General features: G+C 37.6%; 1 protein-coding gene across 15 annotated transcripts in view; it reads right to left on the bottom strand.

The window, feature by feature from the left end:
- Nucleotides 1–21,573: 21,573 nt before the first annotated feature.
- LOC103092677 (actin, cytoplasmic 1-like) overlaps nucleotides 21,574–24,585 on the bottom strand; it is a 106,249-nt gene continuing 103,237 nt past the window's right edge. For all 15 annotated transcript variants that reach the window (XM_056813418.1, XM_056813421.1, XM_056813413.1 and 12 more), the window contains one exon: nucleotides 21,574–24,048. In XM_056813418.1, coding sequence (XP_056669396.1) covers nucleotides 22,865–23,992 — 1,128 coding nt within the window. In that variant the 5' untranslated portion in view covers nucleotides 23,993–24,048 and the 3' untranslated portion in view covers nucleotides 21,574–22,864. The remainder of the gene's footprint in view (nucleotides 24,049–24,585) is intronic.

Here is a 24,585-nt window from a genome sequence, read left to right as displayed (position 1 = left end):
AAAAAATTATAACCAAGTTCATATGGAAGAACAAAAGATCAAGAATATAAAGGGAAATAATGAAAAAAATGTGAAGGACGGGGGCCTACCAGTACTAGATCTTAAACTGTACTACAAAGCAGCGATCATCAAAACAATATGGTAGTGCCTTAAAAAAAGAAGGGTGAATCAATGGAATAGACTAGGGGTAAATGATCTTAGCAAGCTAATGTTCAATAAACCGAAAGGCCCCAGCTCTTGGGACAAGAAAACAGTATTTGACAAAAACTGCTGGGAAAATTGGAAAACCATATGGGAAAAATTAGATTTCAGTCATTATCTTACACCCTATACCAAGATAAATTCAAAACGGGCAAATGACTTAGAGTGAAATCATAAATAAATTAGGTGAACACAAAATAGTATACCTGTCAGATCCAGGGCAAATGACTTAGAGGGAAATCATAAATAAATTAGGTGAACACAAAATAGTATACCTGTCAGATCCAGGGCAAATGACTTAGAGGGAAATCATAAATAAATTAGGATAAATTAGGTGACCGCAAAATAGTATACCTGTCAGATCCAGGGCAAATGACTTAGAGGGAAATCATAAATAAATTAGGTGAACACAAAATAGTATACCTGTCAGATCCAGGGCAAATGACTTAGAGGGAAATCATAAATAAATTAGGATAAATTAGGTGAATGCAAAATAGTATACCTGTCAGATCCAGGGCAAATGACTTAGAGGGAAATCATAAATAAATTAGGATAAATTAGGTGACCGCAAAATAGTATACCTGTCAGATCCAGGGCAAATGACTTAGAGTGAAATCATAAATAAATTAGGTGACCGCAAAATAGTATACCTGTCAGATCCATGGGTAAAAAAGGAATTTAAGATCAAGCAAGAGATAGTGAATATTGCAAAATGTAAAATGAATGACTTGGATTATATCAAATTAAAAAGTTTTGTACAGACAAAACCAATGCAATCAAAATGAGAAGGAAAGCAACAAACTGGGAGAACATTTTTATGATAAAACTCTCTGACAAAGGTTTAATTTCCCAAATATATAAGGAACTAAGTCAAATTTACAAAAAACCAAGCCATTCCCCAATCAACAAATGGTCAAGGGATATGAATAGGCAGTTTTCACATGATGAAATCAAAACTATCAATAAGCACATGAAAAAGTGTTCTAAATAACTCTTGATTAGAGAAATGCAAATTAAAACAACTCTGAGGTACCACCTTACACCTAGCAGACTGGCCAATATGGCAGCAAAGGAAAGTGATAAGTGTTGGAGGGCATGTGGCAAAGTTGGGACATTAATACACTGCTTGTGGAGTTGTGAATTGATCCAACCATTCTGGAGAGCAATTTGGAAATATGAACAAAGAATTTTAAAAGTATGCCTGCCCTTTGATCCAGCCATACCACTATTGGGTTTGTTCCCAAAAGAGATAATAAGGAAAAAGACCCGTAAAAATATTTATAGCCATGCTCTTTGTAGTGTCAAAAAATAGGAAAACGAGGGTGTGTCCATTAATTGGGGAATGGCTGAACAAATTGTGGTATCTGATGGTGATGGAATATTATTGTGCTGAAAGGAATAATAAAGTGGAGGAATTCCATGTGAACTGGAAAGACCTCCAGGAAGTGATGCAGAGCAAAAGAAGCAGAACCAGAAGAACATTGTACACAGGGACTGATACATTGTGGCATAATTGAATGGACTTCTCTACTAGCAGCAATGCAATAATCCAGGACAATTCTGAGGGACTTATGAGAAAGAACCTATCCACATTCAGAGGAAGAACTGTGGGAGCAGAAACAGAAGAAAAATATATGATCCATTATGTAGCTCAATATGGATATGATTACAGCTTTTATGTTAAAAGATCACTCTACTTCAAATATGAAGAACATGGAAATAGGTTGAACAATGATACATGTATAATTCAGTGGAACTGCTTGTCAGCTCTGGGATGGGGGAGGAAAGGGAATCATGAATCATGTAACCATGGAAAAATATTCTAAATAAAAATATAAAAGGATATTAAAGAAATACTTACTAGTCTAATGATAAAGAGTTTTCTTTGTCCAGAGAATTGGAAAATTCTTTAGGACAATTATTTAGGCAACTTAGGCAAATCTTGATATCTATTTATTCAATAGTAATGAATTATTCACTTCAATTTTTCGACTAACTTTATTCCAAAGGAGCTCTAAAAGTTTTCTTGATTTTCTAAAATTGTCTAAATTGTCTAAAAATAGAAGGGGGCATTTGAGAGCACCTGGGCACCTCTGAGAGGTTTTACCTCTTTTAAACTGTAGATGGAGCAAAAGAGCAATAAGCAAAATTCAGTTCTCTTTCAAAGTGTTTTATTCTTTAGGCAGTCAGCAATTCTGAGCTCTGAAGTTGAAGACTGTGAGTGTCATCTTAACTCATGTTACCTTATTTCTTAACCACTCATGGTGTGTCCCTTCCTTCTCCAAAGTAGATACTTCCCTGCCTAGGTAGTTCAAGCAACAGCGTCCTGATCAGTGTCTCATATTTCCTTTAACAATAAACAAAACTCATTAAAGTTTTTTTCGATAGAATTTAAAGCAATAGACTTTATATAGTCATCTCAAAGCATACCAACAATTATTTCATTTGTGGCTTTGAGAATTTTAACTGTCAAACTCTTACTCTAAAAATACAGAAATATTATATGCAAATGAACTGAGGGACTAGAGTGCCCTGCAGCAATTTCTCTGTTCTCAAATTCTTTCAGTTCTCTTTCTGATCTTCTAAGTAGTTTCACATTTTACTCTGAAAACTGTGCATCTTCATACTTGGAATTTTATCATGTTTTCTTATACCTTCCTCCCTTATTGTCCCCCTCTTTCCTTCCTTCCTTCCTTCCTTCCTTCCTTCCTTCCTTCCTTCCTTCCTTCCTTCCTTCCTTCCTTCCTTCCTTCCTTCCTTCCTTCCTTCCTTCCTTCCTTCCTTCCTTCCTTCCTTCCTTCCTTCCTTCCTTCCTTCTTCTTCCTTCCTTCCTCTTCCTTCCTTCCTTCCTTCCTTCCTTCCTTCCTTCCTTCCTTCCTTCCTTCCTTCCTTCCTTCCTTCCTTCCTTCCTTCCTTCCTTCCTTCCTTCTTTCCCCTTGGCTGCTTCTGGGAACTAAATTGTTCTTATAAAAAAGGAGCAGCACCATACACATTTCACAAGTTGATTTAACTATTTTTTAAAATGCAGAAGCTCTTTTTATACTCTGAAAGTCCATCTTCCTCTGTTTGACAATTAAACTACTTCATACAAAAGGGGCAATACCTTACATTAATAATATTAAGAGAACCATAATGTCCATCTAGAAAAAGGATTACCTTCTCTTTTCTGTATTTTTTTGCCTGAAAAATTGAGAGAGAAGTTGAATTTAATGGCTTCTAAAGACATTTCCAGCTCTGACATTCCATAAATCTGGGATTGTCTACTACCTGCTTCCATTTATACTAACAGAAGATATTTTGTACTTATTTGTATATACTGATAGTCCTTTTACATATTTCTACTTCAGCCATCATTATCCCCATTTTACAGATGAGAAAACAGACAAATTGTGGCTAAATGCCGTTCCCCAGATTCACACAGCTAGGAAGGTCCCAGAACAAATTTGAAGTCAGGACTTCTTGACTGCATATCTAGTGTTCTGGTCATTATATCACCTATCTGCTTATTAAGCTGGTTTTACCCAAGAGACTATAGTAGAGACTCTATGTAGATACAGTGAGGTGGCACAGGGAATAGAGTAGTCCTGGACTTAGGAAGATTCCTGAGTTTAAATCCAACCTCAAATATTAAGTAGCTGCTTGACCCTGGGAAAGTCATTTAACTTGCTTGTTTCAGTTTCCTCAAACATAAAATGATGATGATAATAAAGGCAGGTTTCTTGTGAGGATCAAATGAGTTTTCAAAATGCATGTAGTGCAGTGCCTGGCACATAGCTGTCACTCCATAAATGCTTATTCCCTTCCTTTGCCTCAACATTAGGGGCTGAATGGAGTTCTAAGCATCAGTTTCATTGGGAATAAGCCCATGTGCATGTAGTTTTACCTAGTCTTGGGGTTGATTTTCTCTCATAGTAGAGGGAGTCAGCACATAGGAGATTCAAGATTGAGCTTTCTGAGAGTCAGGGAGAGGAAGCAAATATTGGAGAAGAGGAACTACTTGGTCATCTGTTTCATAAAATAATAGAATTTCAGAAACAGAAAATAACGTATCATGTCCATCCAACCTCTTCCTTTTTAGGGAATGGGTCACATTGAACAGAATTGGACATGACTAGCTTAGGAAGGCTTTTGGAAGTAGAGGAAAGGTTAGGGTTATATTCTGAAGGAGGAAAGAGACAAAAGGGAAAAGAGGAGAAGAGAAAAGCAGGAGAATGTGAAGGGTGAGATTTAAAGGACAACAGTGAAGGGGAGAACAAAAGGAAGGGCTTTTGGGAGACAAGAGAGAGTAGAGCTGCTTGCTGAAGAGCTAAGAATAAGATGACTGGTGTAGAGTCTGAGAAATGAATGTCACTTTAGATGAATGGAGGCTCGAAAAATTCAAGTGTTATGCCCATGGTTACACAGCTAATAAATAATGGGGCCTGAAATTGAACCTAGTGCTTCTGACTCCAAGTGTGATGCATTTTCTATTTTAGTAAACAGACACGCCTTATCTTTGGACATCCCCAGACAAATTTATCTCTATGGAGGCAGCTTCCATTCCAGTGCATACTGGGCAGTGGGTTAGAGTGGAAGTCAGAAAGGCAATTTTAAAGTTCTATATCTGCCTCTGACTGGCACTAGTATTCATTTAAGCCATTACTCCTCACATTGGTCTTGATTTCCTCATTTGTGAAATGAGAGATGGGATGATTTAGACTAAATGATTTCTGAGATTCCTTCCAGCTGTATCATCCTATGGTTCATTGCCATTTCTGTTCTTTTTCCCATTAGAACCCAAATCCTAACCTTTCCCCTATTACAGGAAGTCTTCCTAAACTAGCCACACCTAATTCTGCTTAATGTTACCCATCTTCTTTCTCAGTTATGACTGACATGCCTGTCATATGATGCAGCCTTAAGCCAGGGAAAGAAAAATGGATCCATTTGTCACTATTGGGAAAAGGGATGGGTCACATTGAGTAGAACTGGGTGTGGCTAGCTTAGGGAGGCTTCAGGAAGTAGAGGAAAGGATAGGATTGGATTTTGAAGAAGAAAAGAGACAATGGAGAAAAGAGAAGAAAAGGAAGGCAGGGAGAAGGGAAGTTTAGAATTTGGATGGAGAAACATGAGGGAGAGAACAAAAAGGAAGGGCTTTTAGAGCCTAGAGAAAATAGAATTAGGTGTTGAGCTGCAACAGATTGGAATAGAATTTGAATAGTACTCTTTTTTTCTTTTTAATCTTTATTTTCTGACTTAGTAACAACTTTAAGTCAAGAGTGGCAAGTGACTTGCCCAGGGTCATACAGCTAAGATGTTTCTGTAGCCAGATTTGAACCCAGGTTCTTACAACTCCAAGCTTGGCTCTCTATTCACATATAGAAATGTGTAAACGAAGAAATAGTATGTAGATATGTGTGTAATATGTATATAATGTGTAATACACTAAATATAGTACAGATAAAAATGATCTTCTAGAAGTTTGGAAAGAGGAAATTGAGGTGGTCAAGAAGGACTTCATAGGGAAGGTGAAATTTGAGCTAGGCTCTGGAGGATGAGAATGATTTAGATAAGCAAAAAGGAAGAAGGACAGTTTCAAGAGAAAATATAGCATATGTTAAAAGGTACAGACAGGAAAACCAAGGCATCTCTGATTCAATAAACTTTATTAAGAAACTATTATATGTAAAGCCCTGTCAGTTTCAAAGAAATGTTCAAAGAACTGATAGGATTTGGAATGGAAAACCCATATGGGGAATATGATCATTGATGTTTTCATAATAAGCAATAGTGCCATAATATGGCAGTGGCAGACCATAATCCTTGAAAGGATTTTTTTTAGGGAAAATCTTTGAATGCAGTATGAGGAATTTGTCCTGTAAGGAGCAAGTAGGATCTATGATAGTCTTTGAACAAGGAAGTGGAACTGATGAAAAAGATGTTTTAGGAAGAATAACTGATAGTAGTGTTTGGGATAGATCATCTATCTATATCTATGTGTATATACATCTATAAAACTATCTGTACAAGTATATACCTTATATATCTGCATGTAGATGGTACTGATATAAAAGGGTAGGGAGTGCACGTGCAATTTCACTGGTGTTGGGAACTCTTCTTGTGGGAGGGATTAATCAATCCAAAAACATTTATTAAATTCTTATTAACGTGTTGAGCTCAATGCTTCACCTGGAGGATAAAAAGAAAGATAAAATGTTTCCTCCCCCTAAGTAGATCATGTTCTAAGGAGAGAAAATATGTAAGTAACTATGAACCTACAAGATAGACACAAAGTAGTTACAAGGCAATCTCAGAGGTAAAAGAATTTAGCAGTTGGAGGAATAAGAAAGGCCTCCTGAAGAAGATAGGATTTGAGCTGAGATTTGAAAGAACCAAAGGGAATGGAGAAGCTGGGATAAGTAGGGGGAACATTTTAGGCTGGGGAATAGACTACAAAGTCAACAAGATGAGAGATGGATGTTGTGTTATGTTCTATAGAATCATGAGTCGGTCAGTGTACCTGGATCATTAAGTGTGTGTGGAGAAGATTGGATAAGAAAACTGGAAAGGGAGAAAAGGCTAGGTTATGAACAGCTTGAGACAATTAAGGATTTTATGTTTTTTCTTGGAGATAATCAGAATCCAGGGGACTTACTGATGAGTAGGCTCAGACCTACATATTAGGAAAATCACTTAAGCATTGAGGGGAGGACAGATTGGAGGAAGGACAGACTTGAGAGAGGGAAATAGCTTAGGTGGTTATTTATTACAAGGATATCAGTGAGAGATCAGAAAGCCTCAATTGGGACTGTAGTAGTATGAACAGAGAGGAGAATACATATTGAGTGTTTTTTAGCTCTTTCCTTCCATCTTAGAATCGATACTGTGCATTGGTGCCAAGGCAGAAGAGCAGAAAGGGCTAGGCAGTGGGGGTTAGGTGACTGCTCAGGGTCACATACTTGGGAAATGAATGAGGCCAGATTTGACTCCAAGACCTCCCATCTCTAGACCAGGCTCTCTATCCACTGAGGCACCTAGATTCCCCTGAGAGTACATATTATAGAGGTAGAGAAGACAAAGTTTGGCAAATGAGTGGATATCCTGGATGAATGAGAATGAGAAATAAATGACTCAGGTTTAGTGTCTAATTCTTTGGAATTATGGATGGTAGTGACTTTGGTATTATAGTATGGAATTTCAGAGAAGGGAATGTTTGGGGAGAGAGAAAATAGATTCTATTTTGGATATGTTGAGTTTTAGATGCTTATAAGATATACAAGTCAAAATGTTCAAATGGATCCTTTGTTTGGAAGAGGAGAACCTAGGGATGGAATAGATATTGATCATAAATATGATAATTAATCCTATGGAAAGTTCATCCCAAGGTCCTAAAATGAAAGACTAAGGAAAGAAAAGACAGGAGAGCCCATAGCAGAGCTTTGGATGATATCTGTAGTTAGTGAATGTGACCTGAGAAGATCTAGTTTAAAAGGATATTAAGAAGGCTCATTCAGAGAGGTAGGATGAGAACTAAGAGAATAATATCACCTCCCTCTTCCCTTGCAAAAAAAAAAATTATAAGAGAGTATCCAAGAAGAGAGAGTGAACCATGTCAAAGACTACAAGAGGTTAAGGAGGAACAAGATTGAGAATTAAAAGATAATTGATAATTTTGGATAAGGAAGTTTCAGTTGAATGATGATGAAGTCAGAAGCCAGGTGTTGGAGGAATTAGAAAAGAGGAAGAGGAAAGGCGCTGGAAGAACCTGTTCTAGATCTTTTTCTCAAGGAGTTTAGGTAAGAAGGGGAGGAGAGGTCTTCAATGGAGAATGGTTAAGAAAGGAGATGACAAGAGTGTATTTGTCATTTCTACCTTCACTACATATCTTATGAGTCCTCTTTCCTCCACTCACACACCTGCTACTCTGGTTTAGGCTCTCATCACTATTGCCTGGGCTTCTGCAAAAACCTAATCAATCTTTTTGTCTAAAATTTGTCATATTGAACAATCCTCCACTTAGTCACTGATATTATTTTCTTTTTAAATGTGGGTTTGACCAAGTCATCTTCCCCTCAACCCCTTACTCAATGAGCTCTGGCAGCTCATATTAATGCTAGCATCAAGTATAAAATCTTCTGTTTGCCATGTCAAATCCTTTACCACTTAAGCTCTGCCTTCTTTTTCAGTCTTATACTTAATCTGTTCCAACCACAATATAACCTAGCCACCCTGGCCTAGTCACTGTTCCTTACTCCCAACTCTTACAACTTTGTTAAAGTTGATGATTGTTTCTATTAGTTTTTTTTTTTGTTGAATCTCTGGAATTTTCTATGCATGCCATAATATTATCTGCAAAGAGTGATAGTGTTGTTTTGTTATTGCCTATTTAATTTCTTCAGTGTCTTTTTATGTTTTTATTGCTATAGCTAGTGTTGCTAGTATATTAAATAGTAGTGGTGATAACAGGCATGTTGCTTCACCTGTGATATTACTGAGAAGGATTATAATTTATCCTCATTACAGATAATGCTTCATGATGGTTTTAGATAGATGCCATTCATTACTTTAAAGAAAGCTTCTTTTATTCCAATGTTTTTAATATTTTATAAGGAATAGGTACTGTTTTTATAGAAGGCTTTTTCTGTATCTAATGAGATAATCACATGATTTTCTTATTGAAATGGTTAATTAGTTTGATAGTTTTCCTAATATTGAACCATAGCTCTATTTCTGGTATAAAATCCACCTGGTAGTGGTGTATGATACTTATGATATAATGCTGAAATCTCCTTGCTAGTATTTTATATAACATTTTTGGATCAATACTCATTAAATTTTTCTATTTCTATTAAAGGCTTCCAAGGTTCTTAGATTTGTAATATTTGTATTACTCTCAAATCCTGTTTCTCTCACCTCAACTTTATAGTTGTCAAATATTATGCTTTTTATTAACTCAGAGTGGGTAAATGACTTAAATATAAAGAAGGAAATCAGAAACAAATTAGGTGAACATAGAATTGTATATCTGTCAGACCTATGGGAAACGAAGTAATTTAAGCCCAAGCAGGAGATATAGAATATTAAAAATGTAAAATGAATAATTTTGATTGTATTAAATTAAAAAGTTTCTGTACAAACAAAACCAATGCAACCAAAATTAGAAGGGAAGAAACAAATTGGGAAAACATTTTAATAACAAAAACCACTGACAAAGGTCTCAGATTTATAAGGAGCTAAGTCAGTTGTACAAAAAATAAGGCCATTCCCCAAATGACAAATGGTCAAGAGATATGAATACATAGCTTTCAGAAAAATCAAAACTATCAATAAGCACATGGAAAAGTCTTCTAAATCTCTCATAATTAGAGAAATGCAAATCAAAACAATGGTGTTGTACCATCTCATACCTAGCAGATTGACCAATGACAGTAAAGGAAAATAATAAATGTTGGAGGGGTTGTGAAAAAATAGGGATACTAATGCATTGCTGGTGGAGTTGTGAATTAATTTAGCCATTCTGGAGGGCATTTTGGAATTATGCCCAAAGGGCGCTAAAAGGCTGTCTGCCCTTTGATCCAGCAATATCACTTTGGGGCTTGTACCCCAAAGAGATAATAGGGAAAATATGGGTACAAAATATTCACAGGCTTACTCTTTGTGGCAGCAAAAAATTGGAAAATGATGGCATGTCCCTTGATTGGGGAATGGCTAAACAAATTGTGATATATGATGGTATAAGGACTGATGATCTGGAGGATTTCCATATGAACTGGGAGAACCTCCATGAACTGATGCAGAGTGAAATGAGGAGAACCGAAAGAACACTGTACACAGAAAGTAAAACATTGTGGAAAAATCCAGTGTAATGGACCTTGCCACTAGTAGCAATACAACAAGCCAGGATAATCCTGAAGGACTTATGCAAAAGAATGCTATCCATAATGAGAGAAAGAACTATGGGAGTAGAAATGCAAAGGCAAAACATATCACATCACTTATCACATGTATATGTGGGTATGTGATTTGGGGTTTAGGCCTTAAAAATCGCTCTATAGCAAAAATGAATAATATGGAAATAGGCATCAAGTGATAACCCAGTGGAATTACTTTTGGGACTGGGGAGGAAGAGAGGAGGAAAAGAAAATGAATCATGTAAATATGTAAAAATATTTAAAAATAAATAAGTAAAGTGGGAAAATCTTGTGCTTTTTACTACTCAACAACTTTCAGACCCAATATCTATTGATATACCCTCTCTCTCTAGCCTCACACAATTATTGTCTTACTTCAGGCCCTTAGTACTTCTTTCTTAGATAGCTACAATAACCCCCTAACAAGTCTAGTAGCCTTAAGTCTCTATTCTCATTCTACTCTATTGTACACATAGCTCCCCAAGGGATTCTTTTTATTTTTTCCTTTTAATTTATCATATATTTTTAATATTCTATTAAAATTGAATTCTATATTATTTTCCTTCCCTCCTACTTCTTCCACCAATTGAGAAAGCAAGCAATATATTATATTAATTATACATGTGAAATTGTAAAACATATTTCCATGTTAGCCACTTTTTAAATCAAGAAAAATCAAGAAAACGAGAAAATTATACTTCAATTTGCATTCAGAGTTCATCAGTTCTCTCTCTAGAGATGGAGAGTATTTTTTCACAAGTGATTTCTTTAAATTCATATCTGACCAATTCAGTTTATATTTAATCACTTTTAGTATAACTAGGCTCTAATTAGGGGGAATAATGAATCTGATTAAGTAGTGGCATATATTTGAATTTGTATCATACGGAGTCATAATTTTATAAAATACAACAAATGGCTTCAGTGAGAATTTGACTAATGTGGTCACATTAGTGGTGATTCCAACTAACTGGAGCTTAGATGGAGCTCCATATTGTCCCTAGGATAAAATGAAGACTCCTCTTTTTTATCTTTTAAGAAAATTCTTTACAATCTTACCTCTTATTTTTTTTTAGCCTTGTTGAATATTACTCCCCATCTAGATCCATCCAAACTGGCTGTCTCTTCACCCCATCCTCCCCCACCATACCTCAAAAATAATAGAGGAAGAGAGTTTTCCTCTTGGGATTCTGTTCACATAGGGAGCTTCCCTGGGAGGGAGGGGCCACTACTATTGCAGATGGACACTTGTTCTTCTTAGAAAGCTGCAGAGGAATTGAGGAGTCATGAGGTAGCTTGCTAACACAAAATTAGCATGTGTCAGAGGTAGGATTTGAATCTACTTCTTCCTGATTCTAAGGTCCATACTCTGTCAACTGTGCTTTAACTGTAAGAGATCTCACTGAAGAAATCTATGATTTGAAAAGGAGATGGGATAAGCATGAAGTAAGCATGAGAGATTACCAGCAAAGACAGTCTGAGCACTGAAATTTCAAATAAAAAATGAAGCAGGAAAAAGGGACCCAATACATGGGTAAATCCCCCAAGAAAGATTTATAGAAAGTTGTTGATGAAAATCACATAGAATGAGAAGTCGAGCTGGATTGTAATTTCCTTTGTTGCAAATAGCATCCACAAAAATGAGAACAAGAATCGAATGAGGCTCAGGAATTCTGCATATGCCTTAGAAACACTGATATCAATCTGGTGCCCTAGTGATAGTATTGATGGTAATGCTATACAATTAGGACAACACATTTCTCTAACATTTTGAGGTTTAAAGCTCTTTACTCCCAGCAACCCCATGAAGGTTTATTCCATTTTAAGGAAGGGGCATCTAAAGTTCAGGGAGGGTGACTTGCTAAAGGTCACATAGCAAGTGGCAAAGCTGGACCTTGAACTCTGGTCTGTTCTTAACTCAATTCATTTTTCTTTCCAATATCATACACTGCCTCTCAATGATGGTATCAATGGGTCCATGCCTTTAGGACTGCTTTGTAGGACATACATATGTCTGAATAATAAGATTATTTTAGTAGCTCCTTGAAGGCAAGGACTGTTATATTTTGGGGTTTTTATTCCTGGAGCCTAATGCAGCATCTAAACCTTAGTAGAGGTTTAAGAAATGTCTTCCACTAGTGAAGGAAATGGCAAACTGCTCTAGTATCTTTGCCAAGAAAACCTCATGGGCAGTATTAAATGGTCTGTGGGCTCATAAAAGAGCTGGATGTGAAAGAATATCTGAACAACTAAGAAATGCTTAGGTCCCCCTGCAAGCCACAATTTGGCATTGAAGGGTAATGTTGGTAAAGGAAGTGTGTGTGTGTGTGTGTGTGTGTGTGTGTGTGTGTGTGTGTGTGTGTGTGTGTGAGAGAGAGAGAGAGAGAGAGAGAGAGAGTGAGACACAGAGAGAGTCAGAGAGAGACAGAGAGGCAATGTGGCTCAATGGGTAGAGTGCTGGACCAAGTTTAGCCTCTGATGCATATCAGCTATGTAACCATGTTTAAGACAACTTTCTGAGGTCAGACAACTTATTAAGGTCATAGACTAGTTCTATAAACATGATCTGCCTGGACAGTGATAATTTTTTTTTACCTTAACATATATACGTGTGTACACACAGAAACATAACATTCAGAATCTCTTAAATTTGAATTTCCCTTTAAAATTTACCAAGAAAATTCAAATATATTAGTTTATTTGCTTCTCACAGCTTTATGTAGTGGAGATAGTCTCTACATTTAGTTCAAAAGAAGTGATAAAAGGACACTTTAAAGGTTTCACTGCAGAGCTTTGGTCGATTATAAGATGCAGGAGACACTGGCACAATATCGTTCAGCATGGCATGCCCATATTAAAGAAGGCTCTGTATTCTACATTCAAAGCAGAATCGAAGTAGCTTAAAAGAAATATGAGTTGAAAATGGAGACATCTCCATCTCAAATGGTCATACGGGCGATTTGTGCTTCATCTATGACAGATTTCTGAGCTCCTCCTGGTCAGATCAGCCACAGATGGGCACACAATACATTGACCTCAACAAAACAATGCCATTTTGGTCCTCTTAAAGTACAAAAGAAAACAACCATCCAACCAAGCAATGAAAATTGAGATAATCAACAAGCATTTTTAAAAAAGAAGTTACTTTTATTACTCTCATTTTACATATGAGGACATTTCATAATAAGTGGCAGAATTCAGACTCGAGCCCAGTTATTCTGACTCTTTCTAGTACAGATTGCATCAAAGGCTGCAGAAGCTCTCTAGTAGCAACCATGCCTTTCCAAAAAGGATGGGAGAATTAATATCCCAGAGGCAAATAGTAAGGAGGAGTAGGACTGTAAGATCTGAAGAAATATAGGAAGTCAATTTGCTTGAGTCAACATTCTTTCTCTCCAAATTAGGATCAAACTCATGAAAAATATCAATTCTCACTCCTGGGTGACCTTGAAGAGCAAAAGATGCTATGATTAGCAAGAAGGAAGAAACAAAGTGTAGGTTATAAGGGGAGACACTGGAGCATGTGAAGTGGCAAGTTAAACGAGTCAGGAGTTCTTTCTCAGGATTGTGACTTGAAGGAATCCACATCCATACTGATTAATGATGTTCTAGGGTGACTCATAGAACACAATGTGCAGAGAGTGTTTCAGGTGTGGTGAGGCATGGCCCTGGAAGAGATGCTTAATGACTAACAATAGCCCTGACTGTTACCACCTCATGCCTCACTCCATTGCTATTCATGGCCACAATAAGAATAATGTTAATGCTATTCCTAGAGATGGATGTGAAGTCACTGAATATCTACAAACAAAGAGCATACCAAAAGGGCTTGACTTCTCTTGCTGAGTCCTTTTAATCTAGACCAGTGATGGTGAACCTATGGCATGGGTGCCAAAGATGGCACACAGAGTGCTCTCTGTGGATATGTGGCCACCCTGTTCCCCACCCCTACTCCCCAGTTCATTACTCAAAGGCAAAGGGACTTGGGCAGAGTTGCTCCCTTCCCCCTTTCCACCAAACCTGATGACATTTTTTCACATCCTTCACCTCTCTGCCTAGCAGCCTGATGGGAGCACACAGTAGGTAAGGTGGGAAGCTCACAGGCAGCAGAGCTGGAGGGAAGTAGAGCACTCAGACCACACCTCTCCCCCTCTCTACACTCACTGAGGACATTCCTCACTTTACCCACTCATCTTCCCAGGAGCCCAAAGGGCTTGCTTCCTCCCCTATGTTGGATAAGGGGGAAGGGGCAGGCATGGCACTTGGTCTGGGGGATGAAGGTTCACCATCACTGATCTAGACTCTCTCTTTAACAGGGATTTTTAACTTAGGGTTTGTGAACTTTCTTTATAGATAAATGATAGAGAAATAGAGACAGACAGATAGATCTAGACAGACAAATACATACCTAGATACAAACATAGATAATAGAGAACTACTTCAATATAATTAGTTTCTTTTGTAAAACTGCATATTTTTATTTTAAATATTTCTATTCTGAAGATGGGTCCATAGACTTCATCAGATTGTCAAAGAGGATCATGACACAAAAAAGGTTCAGAATTTCTATTCTAGGGACACCAGAGACTCACAAGTACCTGTACATAAAGAATTTATAAGATCAAATTCTACCTCAGACACTTATTGGCTGTGTAGTTCTCAGCAATGTCCCATGATCTCTCTAAGCCTCAGTTTCTCATTGTATATAATAAAGCTAATAGCATCTTCCTTATGACTTCTTCTAAGGATCAAATGATGCTTTTGAATTGTTTAGCACATTTGAAAGCACTATGCATGTCCAAGTTATTATTTTTATAATATTAACTTTCCCCAGTTCTCATTCCCATTCTGCTAAGTCTATTTTTCAACTGCCCCTATTTTCTTTCTCTTCCTCCTCTTCCTCTTCATTCTCCTTCAGCTGTGTTTTCTAAAACTGCTTATTTGTAGTTAAACTTCTTTTCTTCCAAGACCAGTTCCTTTTACTCTCTTTTTATCTTATGTCGGTTTCTATTCCAAATATATCTAATCTCTAGTAACAATTCCCAGTGCTGGTCACTCCTCTCATGCTCTCTGAGGTAGTAGCAAATAGTTATGCCTTCTGCTTCTTTCTCTTTTCAGTTATTCCTTCAGCCATCACTTTGCAACATGTCTCTTTCAAGAGTCATTATAGCCATTTTCTGATCTTTCAGTTTCTAAGTCAGTTCCACTTCACAAATAGTGCATTACTTGATCAGTATGCTTCTTCTCTACTTCTCTGGTTATATTCCATAAAGTTTTTTAGTTTGATGGAAATTCCCATGATGGATATTCCCTTTTGAGGTGCATTTTTCAGGAGACAATGTTTCCAGAGTCTAAGAACCTAGCTTGGTGTGGTGGTATTGGTATGTATGTGCATGACTTTTTGTAGTGGTCATAAACCCTTCTTTCCCTTGTTCTGATTAAGACTTGTTCTAACTACTTAATATTTTGTGTTTTTCCATGTTGATGTATTTGGAGGTCAAACCAAGATTCAAAGTTGTTGCTGCCTAAACCATTTGCTAGAGGACTCCAGATGTGTGGTGCCCACAGGAACCTGCTGAGTTCCAGTTCAGATTCAATTTGGCAGGTTCACTGGGTGTGTGAAACTCTCAGCAATGAACTTGGGTATTTGGAAAACTGAACAATTCTTTAATTTTTAATTTATATGTATTATATATAAATAAATAATATACATATTATCCCTTGATACCTATTTCCATATTATTCATTTTTGTAATATAGTAATCTTTTAAAACTAAAACCCCAAATTATATATCCTAAGTGATAAATCATGTTTTTCTTCTATGTTTCTACTCCCACAGTTCCTTCTCTTGATGTGGATAGCTGAACCATTCTTTAATCAGGAGTCTGTTGAACTATGAGCAACCACAGAGATGTGTATGCCCCAGCAAATCCCACAGAGGGGACTGCTACCAGATATAGCTTCAAATTGTGGACCAGGTACTTGTAGGTATTCAGACTATAGGTCGGTGATGGCCAACCTATGGCATGGGTGCCAAAGATGGCATGCAGAGGACTCTCTGTGGGCATGAAGCTCCCCTATCTCCCTTACCCAGAGTTCATTCCTAGAAAGGCAGAGGAACTCATGCAGAGCTGTTCTCTACCACTTTCCATGTACCTGATGACATTTTTTCACATCCCCCCACTCTTCTATCCAACAACCAATATGAGCTCACAGGGGGTAAAATGGATGGATCACAGGCAGCAGAGCTAGAGGGGAACAGAATGCTTGGGCCACCTTCCCCCCCCCCCACTTGCTGAGGACATTCCTCACTTCACCTATCCCTCTGCCCTGTAGCCCATTGGGAGCACTTTCTCTCCCCTGAGTGAGGTAAGAAGGGTGGCAAGGAGTGCCTGATACTAGGTCTCTGGTGGGTGGGTGGCATTTGACACTCCATCTCTAAAAAGGTTTGCCATCACTGGTATAAGTGTTGAGATAATTGGTAAGTTACTTAAATCTGACCCTAAGCATTTTTTGGACAAAATGGGGTTTAGTTGAGCCTGGAGTTGCAACTTCCTCACTTATATGTATGTATGTATGTATTTGGTTTTGTGGGTGTGTTTGGTTGATTGTGTGTGAATGAATAAACCAAAGCAGCTGGGTGTCTCTCCTCAACTCTTAACCTATGGGAAGTAGGAAAGGGGATGATGTGTTAACAGATGAGAGATGCAAAAAGCAGTACATTGTCCTTTTAGATTTTTCCCCTGAACCTGATACAGAAGCTGGTATTCCCTGACCCCTCCCTTGGGAATTCTCAGAGTACTTACCAGGATTGAGGTCCCTTTTAAGTTTAGCAATTACTTTTACCTGAGAACTAGAAAAGTCAGATAAGGAAAAAGCTAGTCCTCACATTTAATTAGAGAAGGAAAATTTCAACCCAGTGGTATCTTATTTTGTTATGAAATTTAATATTATATTGGTTAATTTGGAAAAAAAATTTACAGAGTGATTTTCTAAGGTTGTATAACATATATGTTCATCATCTATGAAGGATTACAGAATGTAATTATTTCTTAATGTGATTTCAGAAGAATTTAGGAAAGAATAGTGAAGCCTGATAGTTTTTATGATATAATTGTTAAGAGGAGATAGTTACAGTTAACCCTAAATGTTACTGGGGAGAACTGTCATTTGAGGTTAAATTGTATAGGAATGTAATTGGAAGGAATGCTACGGAAAAAAAAAATTGTTTGGTGATGCATTCAGTCCTATGGGGTGTCTTCTGGTAACGGCAGGTATAGTTCTGTACCATGGGAAAGTTGAGAGGGTACTCAGCTGGATTACCAGAAAGAAACTTCAGTTTTATACCTGGCAGTTCTATATATTGCTGTGAATCTTTGTCAACTTATACCTGGAATTAATACTTCAAATTAGGGGAGTAATTCTCCCTTATTTTAGTTATGTCTCTCTTTTCTCCTGTCATGGCAAGTTTTCTATAATCATGAAAGGTAAAAATTCCTAGATAGGCTCATGCTGGAATAAATATGAATTAAAAATGCAGATCTGTAGGATTTTAGCCATTCAAACAACCAAGTGGATGAATACTGAGTTTGTTAGCAGTAGGAGAGAATGACCTATGATCTTGCTACCTCAAACAGATATCCAGGCACTTGGATGTGATGTATTAATTTGGTATTATTTAACATATATAGAGAAAGCATATCCTGAAAGAGTTCAAAAGAATCTGAAATAAAATTTCTAAAATAGTAGTTAATGTGAATGAGCTATCTAATCCATTTAAGCATGATTATGGTTATTAAATAAGGAGTTAAAGTGAATTAAAAGTTGTCTGTTTTTATATCCTCATCATCTCATTCTCCACAAGGGGGGAATGAGAATGTTGATTTAAGGGAAGTAAGAAGTATAAATTTTTTTAATTCATTTTTAATTTTGAGAATTTTAATTTAATTTTAAAACAGTTTTGAAACTGAAGGAGTCATGTAAGCATTTAAAAATATTGTTTTGGTCTGTAATAGGATACTTAACTAGAATATGATTTTGTATTGGCAGAAATTATTTTTCACTATTGTTCTAACTGCTAATATCAAGTAATTTTTAAGGACTGAGAGAACACTTCAATCAGGCCAACATTACTGAATGTCTACTGTGGCTGACATCATAATTTAGTCCTATATGCATTTGTGAGCAAACATCCAAAGAAACAATCAATTCCTATTAGAGAATTTGATTATAGATTTCTCACATTTTCTTATTCAGCAATGAAACTGTTTGAGAACTTGTCTATTGCAACGGACATTCCCACAAAAGAAGAAGTCCACTGAAACCTACATCTGGACCCATAGAACTTAAAGACATGACAGACTTTGGGAAATGGGGTAGTATTTTATTGTTAAGATTTTGCTGAAGGTGGAGTTCCTGTCTTTAACTGTCAATGCCTCATGGCTGATGGGGAGTGCTCCTTGAAGCAAATTTTCCATGATTAGGCTCCCTTGTCTTCTTTCCATGGTTGATTACAGAGGGTCAGACTCCCCTGGTCATACTGTCCTTCGTACTTTATTATGGTCAATAGTGGAATAGCTTTGTGTGAGATTAAAAAATGATGACAAGTTCCTCACTCAAAAATGAGAACAAATGCCCTATTCACTCAAATAAACAAAACCTAGAAGCAGAAGGTAGGAGTAAAAAGAGGAAGTTATTTATTTCCTTCATGAAAGAGAGCACTTCAATGATGGGCTAAGAAATACTGACTGACTAGGCAGCAAACAGGCAATATATACAAGCTCCCAACACAAGGCTCCTCCCTCATCCCCTGTCAGGTCTCCCTCACTGGGCCCTGAACTAGAATCCAAGACATCTGTAACTGGGTAGTAGATTCCTCCAACCCAACCCATTTCAGGTGAGATAGGGGGAGCAATCAAGTTGTTCATCTCCTTCCCAAACTCATTCTGGAGTCCTCAATCAACAAAAGGTAAACTAGCCTTTGTAAACAGAATACTCATTCTGAGAACAGTACACTCAATTCTGTCTCACACAGCTTTGACCAGAAGGGGGGATGGCAAGTTGTTTTATGAAACTCCCAATTGTCTCATGGGAACTTACCTTCAAGTAATTCCCAAATTGACCCTTATCCTAGACTGAACAATGAGTCATCAAGCACCCATTAAGTGTCTTGAATAGGAGTTACTGAGATAATCAAGTCTTAAGGAACCTTTTTGGTTTCTTGGTTTCTCTTAATATATTTGAGCCTCTCCCAGATATCCAAGCCTCAGGCTACAGCCTCTTTCCCAAGCCACTATGTAAATAGTCAGGTATTTCTCTGGTTATATTCCCTAAAGTATAAAAAAGACCCCAACTTCTTCAGTTTGATGAAAATTCCCATAGGGGAAGTTCCCATGATAAAGGAAATTCCCATAAGGGAAATTCTTATGATGAAGGAATTTCTCATAAAGAAAATTCCCATGATGGATATTCCATATATTCCCTTTCAGAGCCCATTTTATGGGAAACATTTCCAGTCTTAGAGTCTAGTTTGTTGTGGCAGTATTGGTTGTGTGTGTGTATGATTTTTTGTGGCAGCCATAAAAACTCTTGTCTCCTTTGTCCTGATTAAAGACTTTCTCTTTTCAATTACTTTAGTGGTTTTCCAAATTGACACCCTAATTATGGATAAGTAAAATTTCCTTTTTTGGATATGTAAAATTTTAAAGCTTTTTAATGAACAAAAAACCAATGTAAGTTAAGAAGAAAACTGAAAAATCTCTTCACCCAGCATTCTTGATATATATTTAATATCTGAGCAATAAAAAGAATTAGCACAGATTTTATAAAGCCAAAAGAGTCATTTCTCTTAATGTATGAATGCTTGCCAGATATGAATAACAAATTCTCCAAATAATTAAAAATATTTACAATCTTATGTAAGATTGCTTCAGTGCAAATTAAATCAAATCTGAATTTTGTCCTCACATTCAAAATAGTTGGCAAAGATGATAAAAATAGGAATATTTAACACTTGGGACCATGAACTAGAAGAAGACAAGGACACTAGGGCACTATTGACAGGAAGATGATTTGGTTCAACCACTCTGAAAAGTGATTTGGAATTATATGAGAAAAACAAATAAATGTTCACACTCACTGATGCATAGATGCCAGTGCTGGGCATATATAGACCTTCCCCAAGAAGGTCTTAGAAAGAAGAATTGTACCAGATATGTATATGTATGTGCGTATATATGTGTGTACACATATCCATATATACTATCTATAATATATTCACTATATGAATAAATATACAAATATATATGCAAGAATATTATTTGAATCAATTTTTGAATTAGCAAAGAACTGCAAAATGGAATCTAGTCAATTGAGGAATGGCTAAACAAATTGTGGCATATGAATCTAATGCCATATTGTTGATCTGGACAATGTTGCTTTATGAACCTCCAAGATTTACTTCTGTTCTATAGGAACTTGCCTTCAAGGAATTCCCAGACAGAATTCCCATTGTCCCAGATTGAACCAAGAGCTATCAAGCACTCATTAAGCACCCAGAATGGGAGTGATAGAGATATTTAAGTCTTAAATACTTAGAGATCTCATCCTAGATAGAATTAGCAGACCTAATCTAGATTTATGGACCTTTTGTCTTAGAAGTTTCTCCCATTGTATCTAAGTCTCTCTCAGGTAATCTAGCCCCTGACTGGAATCCTCTTTGCATTGTGTCCCTGTAAACAAATCAGTTGTCCTTCTTTTTCTATATTCCCTAACCTGTATATAAGATCCCAAGTTCTTCTGTTTGATGGAAATTCCCATTTGTGGTACATTTTCACCAAATACAGAGTCTCAGAGTTTAGCTTGGTGTGGGATAGTTGTGCTTGTGGACGACTCTGTGGTGGCCAAGAGAGCACTGTCTCCTATGTCTTGTTTAAAGACTTGATTTTTTGTAATTACTTTGGTAGTTCTATGTTTTTCCAGGTTGACAATCTATAACAATAAATATGAGGAAAAACATGGGAAGGAACCATTGTAGTATAAAATAAAAAAGAATATTCAGTGATTCCAGTAATATAAATTAAAAAAAAAACAATAAAATGAAGTCAAATTGTATAATTATAATGAGCAATTGTGGTAATAGTAAAAAGATGAGGAAATGTACCACCCTTCTTTGTTAAAAGGGTTGGGGAACAATTTGAGTGGAATGCTGCATGTATTATTATTAAATGTCATTCAGTCAACAAACATTTACCTTGTGCTTAACTAGGTGCCAAGGTACAATATTAATTGTTTTCTCATAGCTTTTTCTTTGGAACAAGGGATCAGGGATGGAGTATGCCAGAAACATGTAAAAATATGCATTAATAAAACTTAATTTTTTAAACCCTTCCCTTCTCTCTGAGAACTAATACTAAGCATTGGTTCTAAGGCAGAAGAGCAGTAAGGGCTAGTGTTCTGATTAAAATGTTCTCAAGAGATTGATTTGGGGGTTATAATATAAGTTTATTGATCATATCAGGTTTATTGGTTAGGCCAGCATTCTAACTGTTAAAGTGATTTAGGTCTCCATAGTTGTCTCTCATGACCAAGAATGACCTGAATTGGGTCAGGCAGCCCAATAAATGGATTTTTAGGAACTTGTTATTCAGCCCCTTTCTTGAAAAGCCCAATACATCATGAATTGGTGATAACTAATTAGGAGGTGGTCTATCAATCTATCCCCCATCTCCCATCCTCAGAGGTGGACAGTCATAGGAAAAGAGACCTTGTTGCCTTCATTCTGTTAAAAAGGTAGACCCTCTTTGAGATTCCCAAGGACAAAGAAAATGCAAAACAATAGACGAAATAGATAGTATCTTTGACCCAGATCCAAGACAAAAGAAAACACAGTAATTCTTACAGTACATAAGAAATAAATTCTCACACTAGGCAGTTTGTTAAAAGATTTGCGCTACATTTGAACCCAGTACCTTCCTCTCTACATCTGGTTTTCTATTCACTGAGCCACCCACCTGCCCCTTAAAACTTAAATTTAAAAAAACAAACAAACCCTAACAACAAACAAATTACAAGATGTGCTTTAGCTAAAAGTAAGTACTACTATTTTTTTTTTTAACATGTGCACTTTTATTTGAACTGGTCTTAAGTCAATGTACAGCTAAAGCTCCTCCTCTCCCCCATCTCATTAAACTCTTGGGGAGACAGTTAAAGTATTCATTCACATCTATGTTGGGGCAGGGAGAGGATTCAGGGAGCCATTCATTATGGCTGACAATTTAAATAAAAGGAACAAGTATTAAGGTGGAAGATACAAACAGTTTTTTTAAAGGATTACATAATTTACACACAAAGCAATACTACTGTGATACCTTACCCCCTCCCCCTGCTCTGGATTTATGGTAAGTCGCTCTGCTCCTGTGGGGAGAGAGCAAGACAGCCTTCATAGAGGCAAGTCACTCTGGAATGATGTATTATACAATATTTGGAATGACTTATTTAAAAAAAAGTACAATCAGAGTCCTGAAGATTCACTGTAGAACTTGGGGCATGTTTGCCTCCAAAGTACTGTAGACTGCTCATCACCTTCACCATTCCAGTTTTTAAATCCTGAGTCAAGCGCCAAAAAAACAAAAACAAAAACAAACAAATCCATGCCAATCTCATCTCTTTGGGGTGTGTGTGTGTGTGCGTGTGTGTGCGTGTGTGTGCAATTATCATGTCACACTCTGCCAAAAAAAAAAGCAAGGAAAGAAAACCAACACCAGCAGTCCATTTAGAAGCATTTGCAGTGGACAATGGAAGGCCCGGATTCATCGTACTCCTGCTTACTGATCCACATCTGTTGGAAGGTGGAGAGGGACGCCAGGATGGAGCCTCCGATCCAGACCGAGTATTTGCGCTCAGGTGGGGCAATGATCTTGATTCTCATGGTGCTAGGGGCTAGGGCTGTAATATCCTTCTGCATCCTGTCAGCAATGCCTGGGTACATGGTGGTACCACCGGACAGTACAGTATTGGCATACAAATCCTTACGGATGTCAACATCACACTTCATGATTGAGTTGAAGGTAGTTTCATGGATGCCACAGGACTCCATGCCTAAGAAAGATGGCTGGAAGAGAGCTTCCGGGCACCAGAACCTCTCGTTGCCAATGGTGATCACCTGACCATCAGGGAGCTCATAGCTTTTTTCCAGAGAAGAGCTGGACATAGCGGTGGCCATCTCCTGCTCGAAGTCAAGGGCGACGTAACACAGCTTCTCCTTGATGTCACGTACGATTTCCCTCTCAGCCGTGGTGGTGAAACTGAACCCTCTCTCGGTCAGGATCTTCATGAGGTAATCCGTCAGATCACGGCCAGCCAGATCCAGACGGAGAATGGCATGGGGAAGAGCGTACCCCTCGTAGATGGGCACAGTGTGGGTCACACCATCACCTGAGTCCATCACGATACCGGTGGTACGACCAGAGGCATAGAGGGACAGCACAGCCTGAATGGCAACATACATAGCTGGGGTGTTGAAGGTCTCAAACATGATCTGTGTCATCTTTTCTCTGTTGGCTTTGGGGTTCAGGGGTGCTTCTGTGAGCAGTACAGGGTGCTCTTCAGGGGCCACATGGAGCTCATTGTAGAAAGTATGATGCCAGATCTTCTCCATGTCATCCCAGTTGGTGACAATCCCATGTTCGATGGGGTACTTGAGGGTCAGAATACCTCTCTTGACCTGGGCCTCATCCCCCACGTAGCTGTCTTTCTGACCCATACCCACCATCACACCCTGATGTCTGGGGCGCCCAACAATGGAAGGGAAGACAGCACGAGGGGCATCGTCTCCTGCAAAGCCAGCTTTGCACATTCCAGAGCCATTGTCAACAACGAGTGGAGCGATATCATCATCCATGGCGAACTTTGAAGTGGCCAGTTTAAACCCTTAAGAGAGAGGAGGTGGTGCTGCACCTAGGGACAAGGGAGAGGCAAGTGCACATTGGGTGAAAGAGCTCACAGCTGAGAATTACTATCTTGAAGCAATCAATGTTACTTCATCTCCCATTCTCTATTTCAATATTGTGCCTTTTGATTAAATTATCCCTATTCAAGATAAAAGTCTCATTCCGCCATCATCAGTGATGTCTGAGATCACGTTGGCTTTCTGGCATTAAGATTTCTGACTCAGCTTGCTTATAGTGCATTCTTTCTACATCTGTGTATAGAAATCTGAAAACATGGGTTTTTATTTCTAGATGTTGGTTTCCTGACTTTGCATTCAATGACCCTTCTATTTACTCTAGATTGCTTCTGAGAAGCAGGAATCTCTCAACCCTAGATAATCCCAGAATGCAGATGTAGCCCTAAAAACAGCCCAGTTAAAATAGATTGGGTGATGCTTAATCCTTAATCCTTACTGTAACTCTCCACTCAATGTAGAAAAGGACTTGACTACCAGTAAAGAGCAAAGACAGCTTCTTACGAACAACAGGAAAACAAATTTTGCCA

Source organism: Monodelphis domestica, chromosome 1, assembly GCF_027887165.1.
Source record: "Monodelphis domestica isolate mMonDom1 chromosome 1, mMonDom1.pri, whole genome shotgun sequence".
NCBI lineage: Eukaryota > Metazoa > Chordata > Mammalia > Didelphimorphia > Didelphidae > Monodelphis > Monodelphis domestica.
The sequence above is the reverse complement of the archived record's forward strand: the minus strand, read 5'-3'. Positions and strand labels throughout refer to the sequence as shown.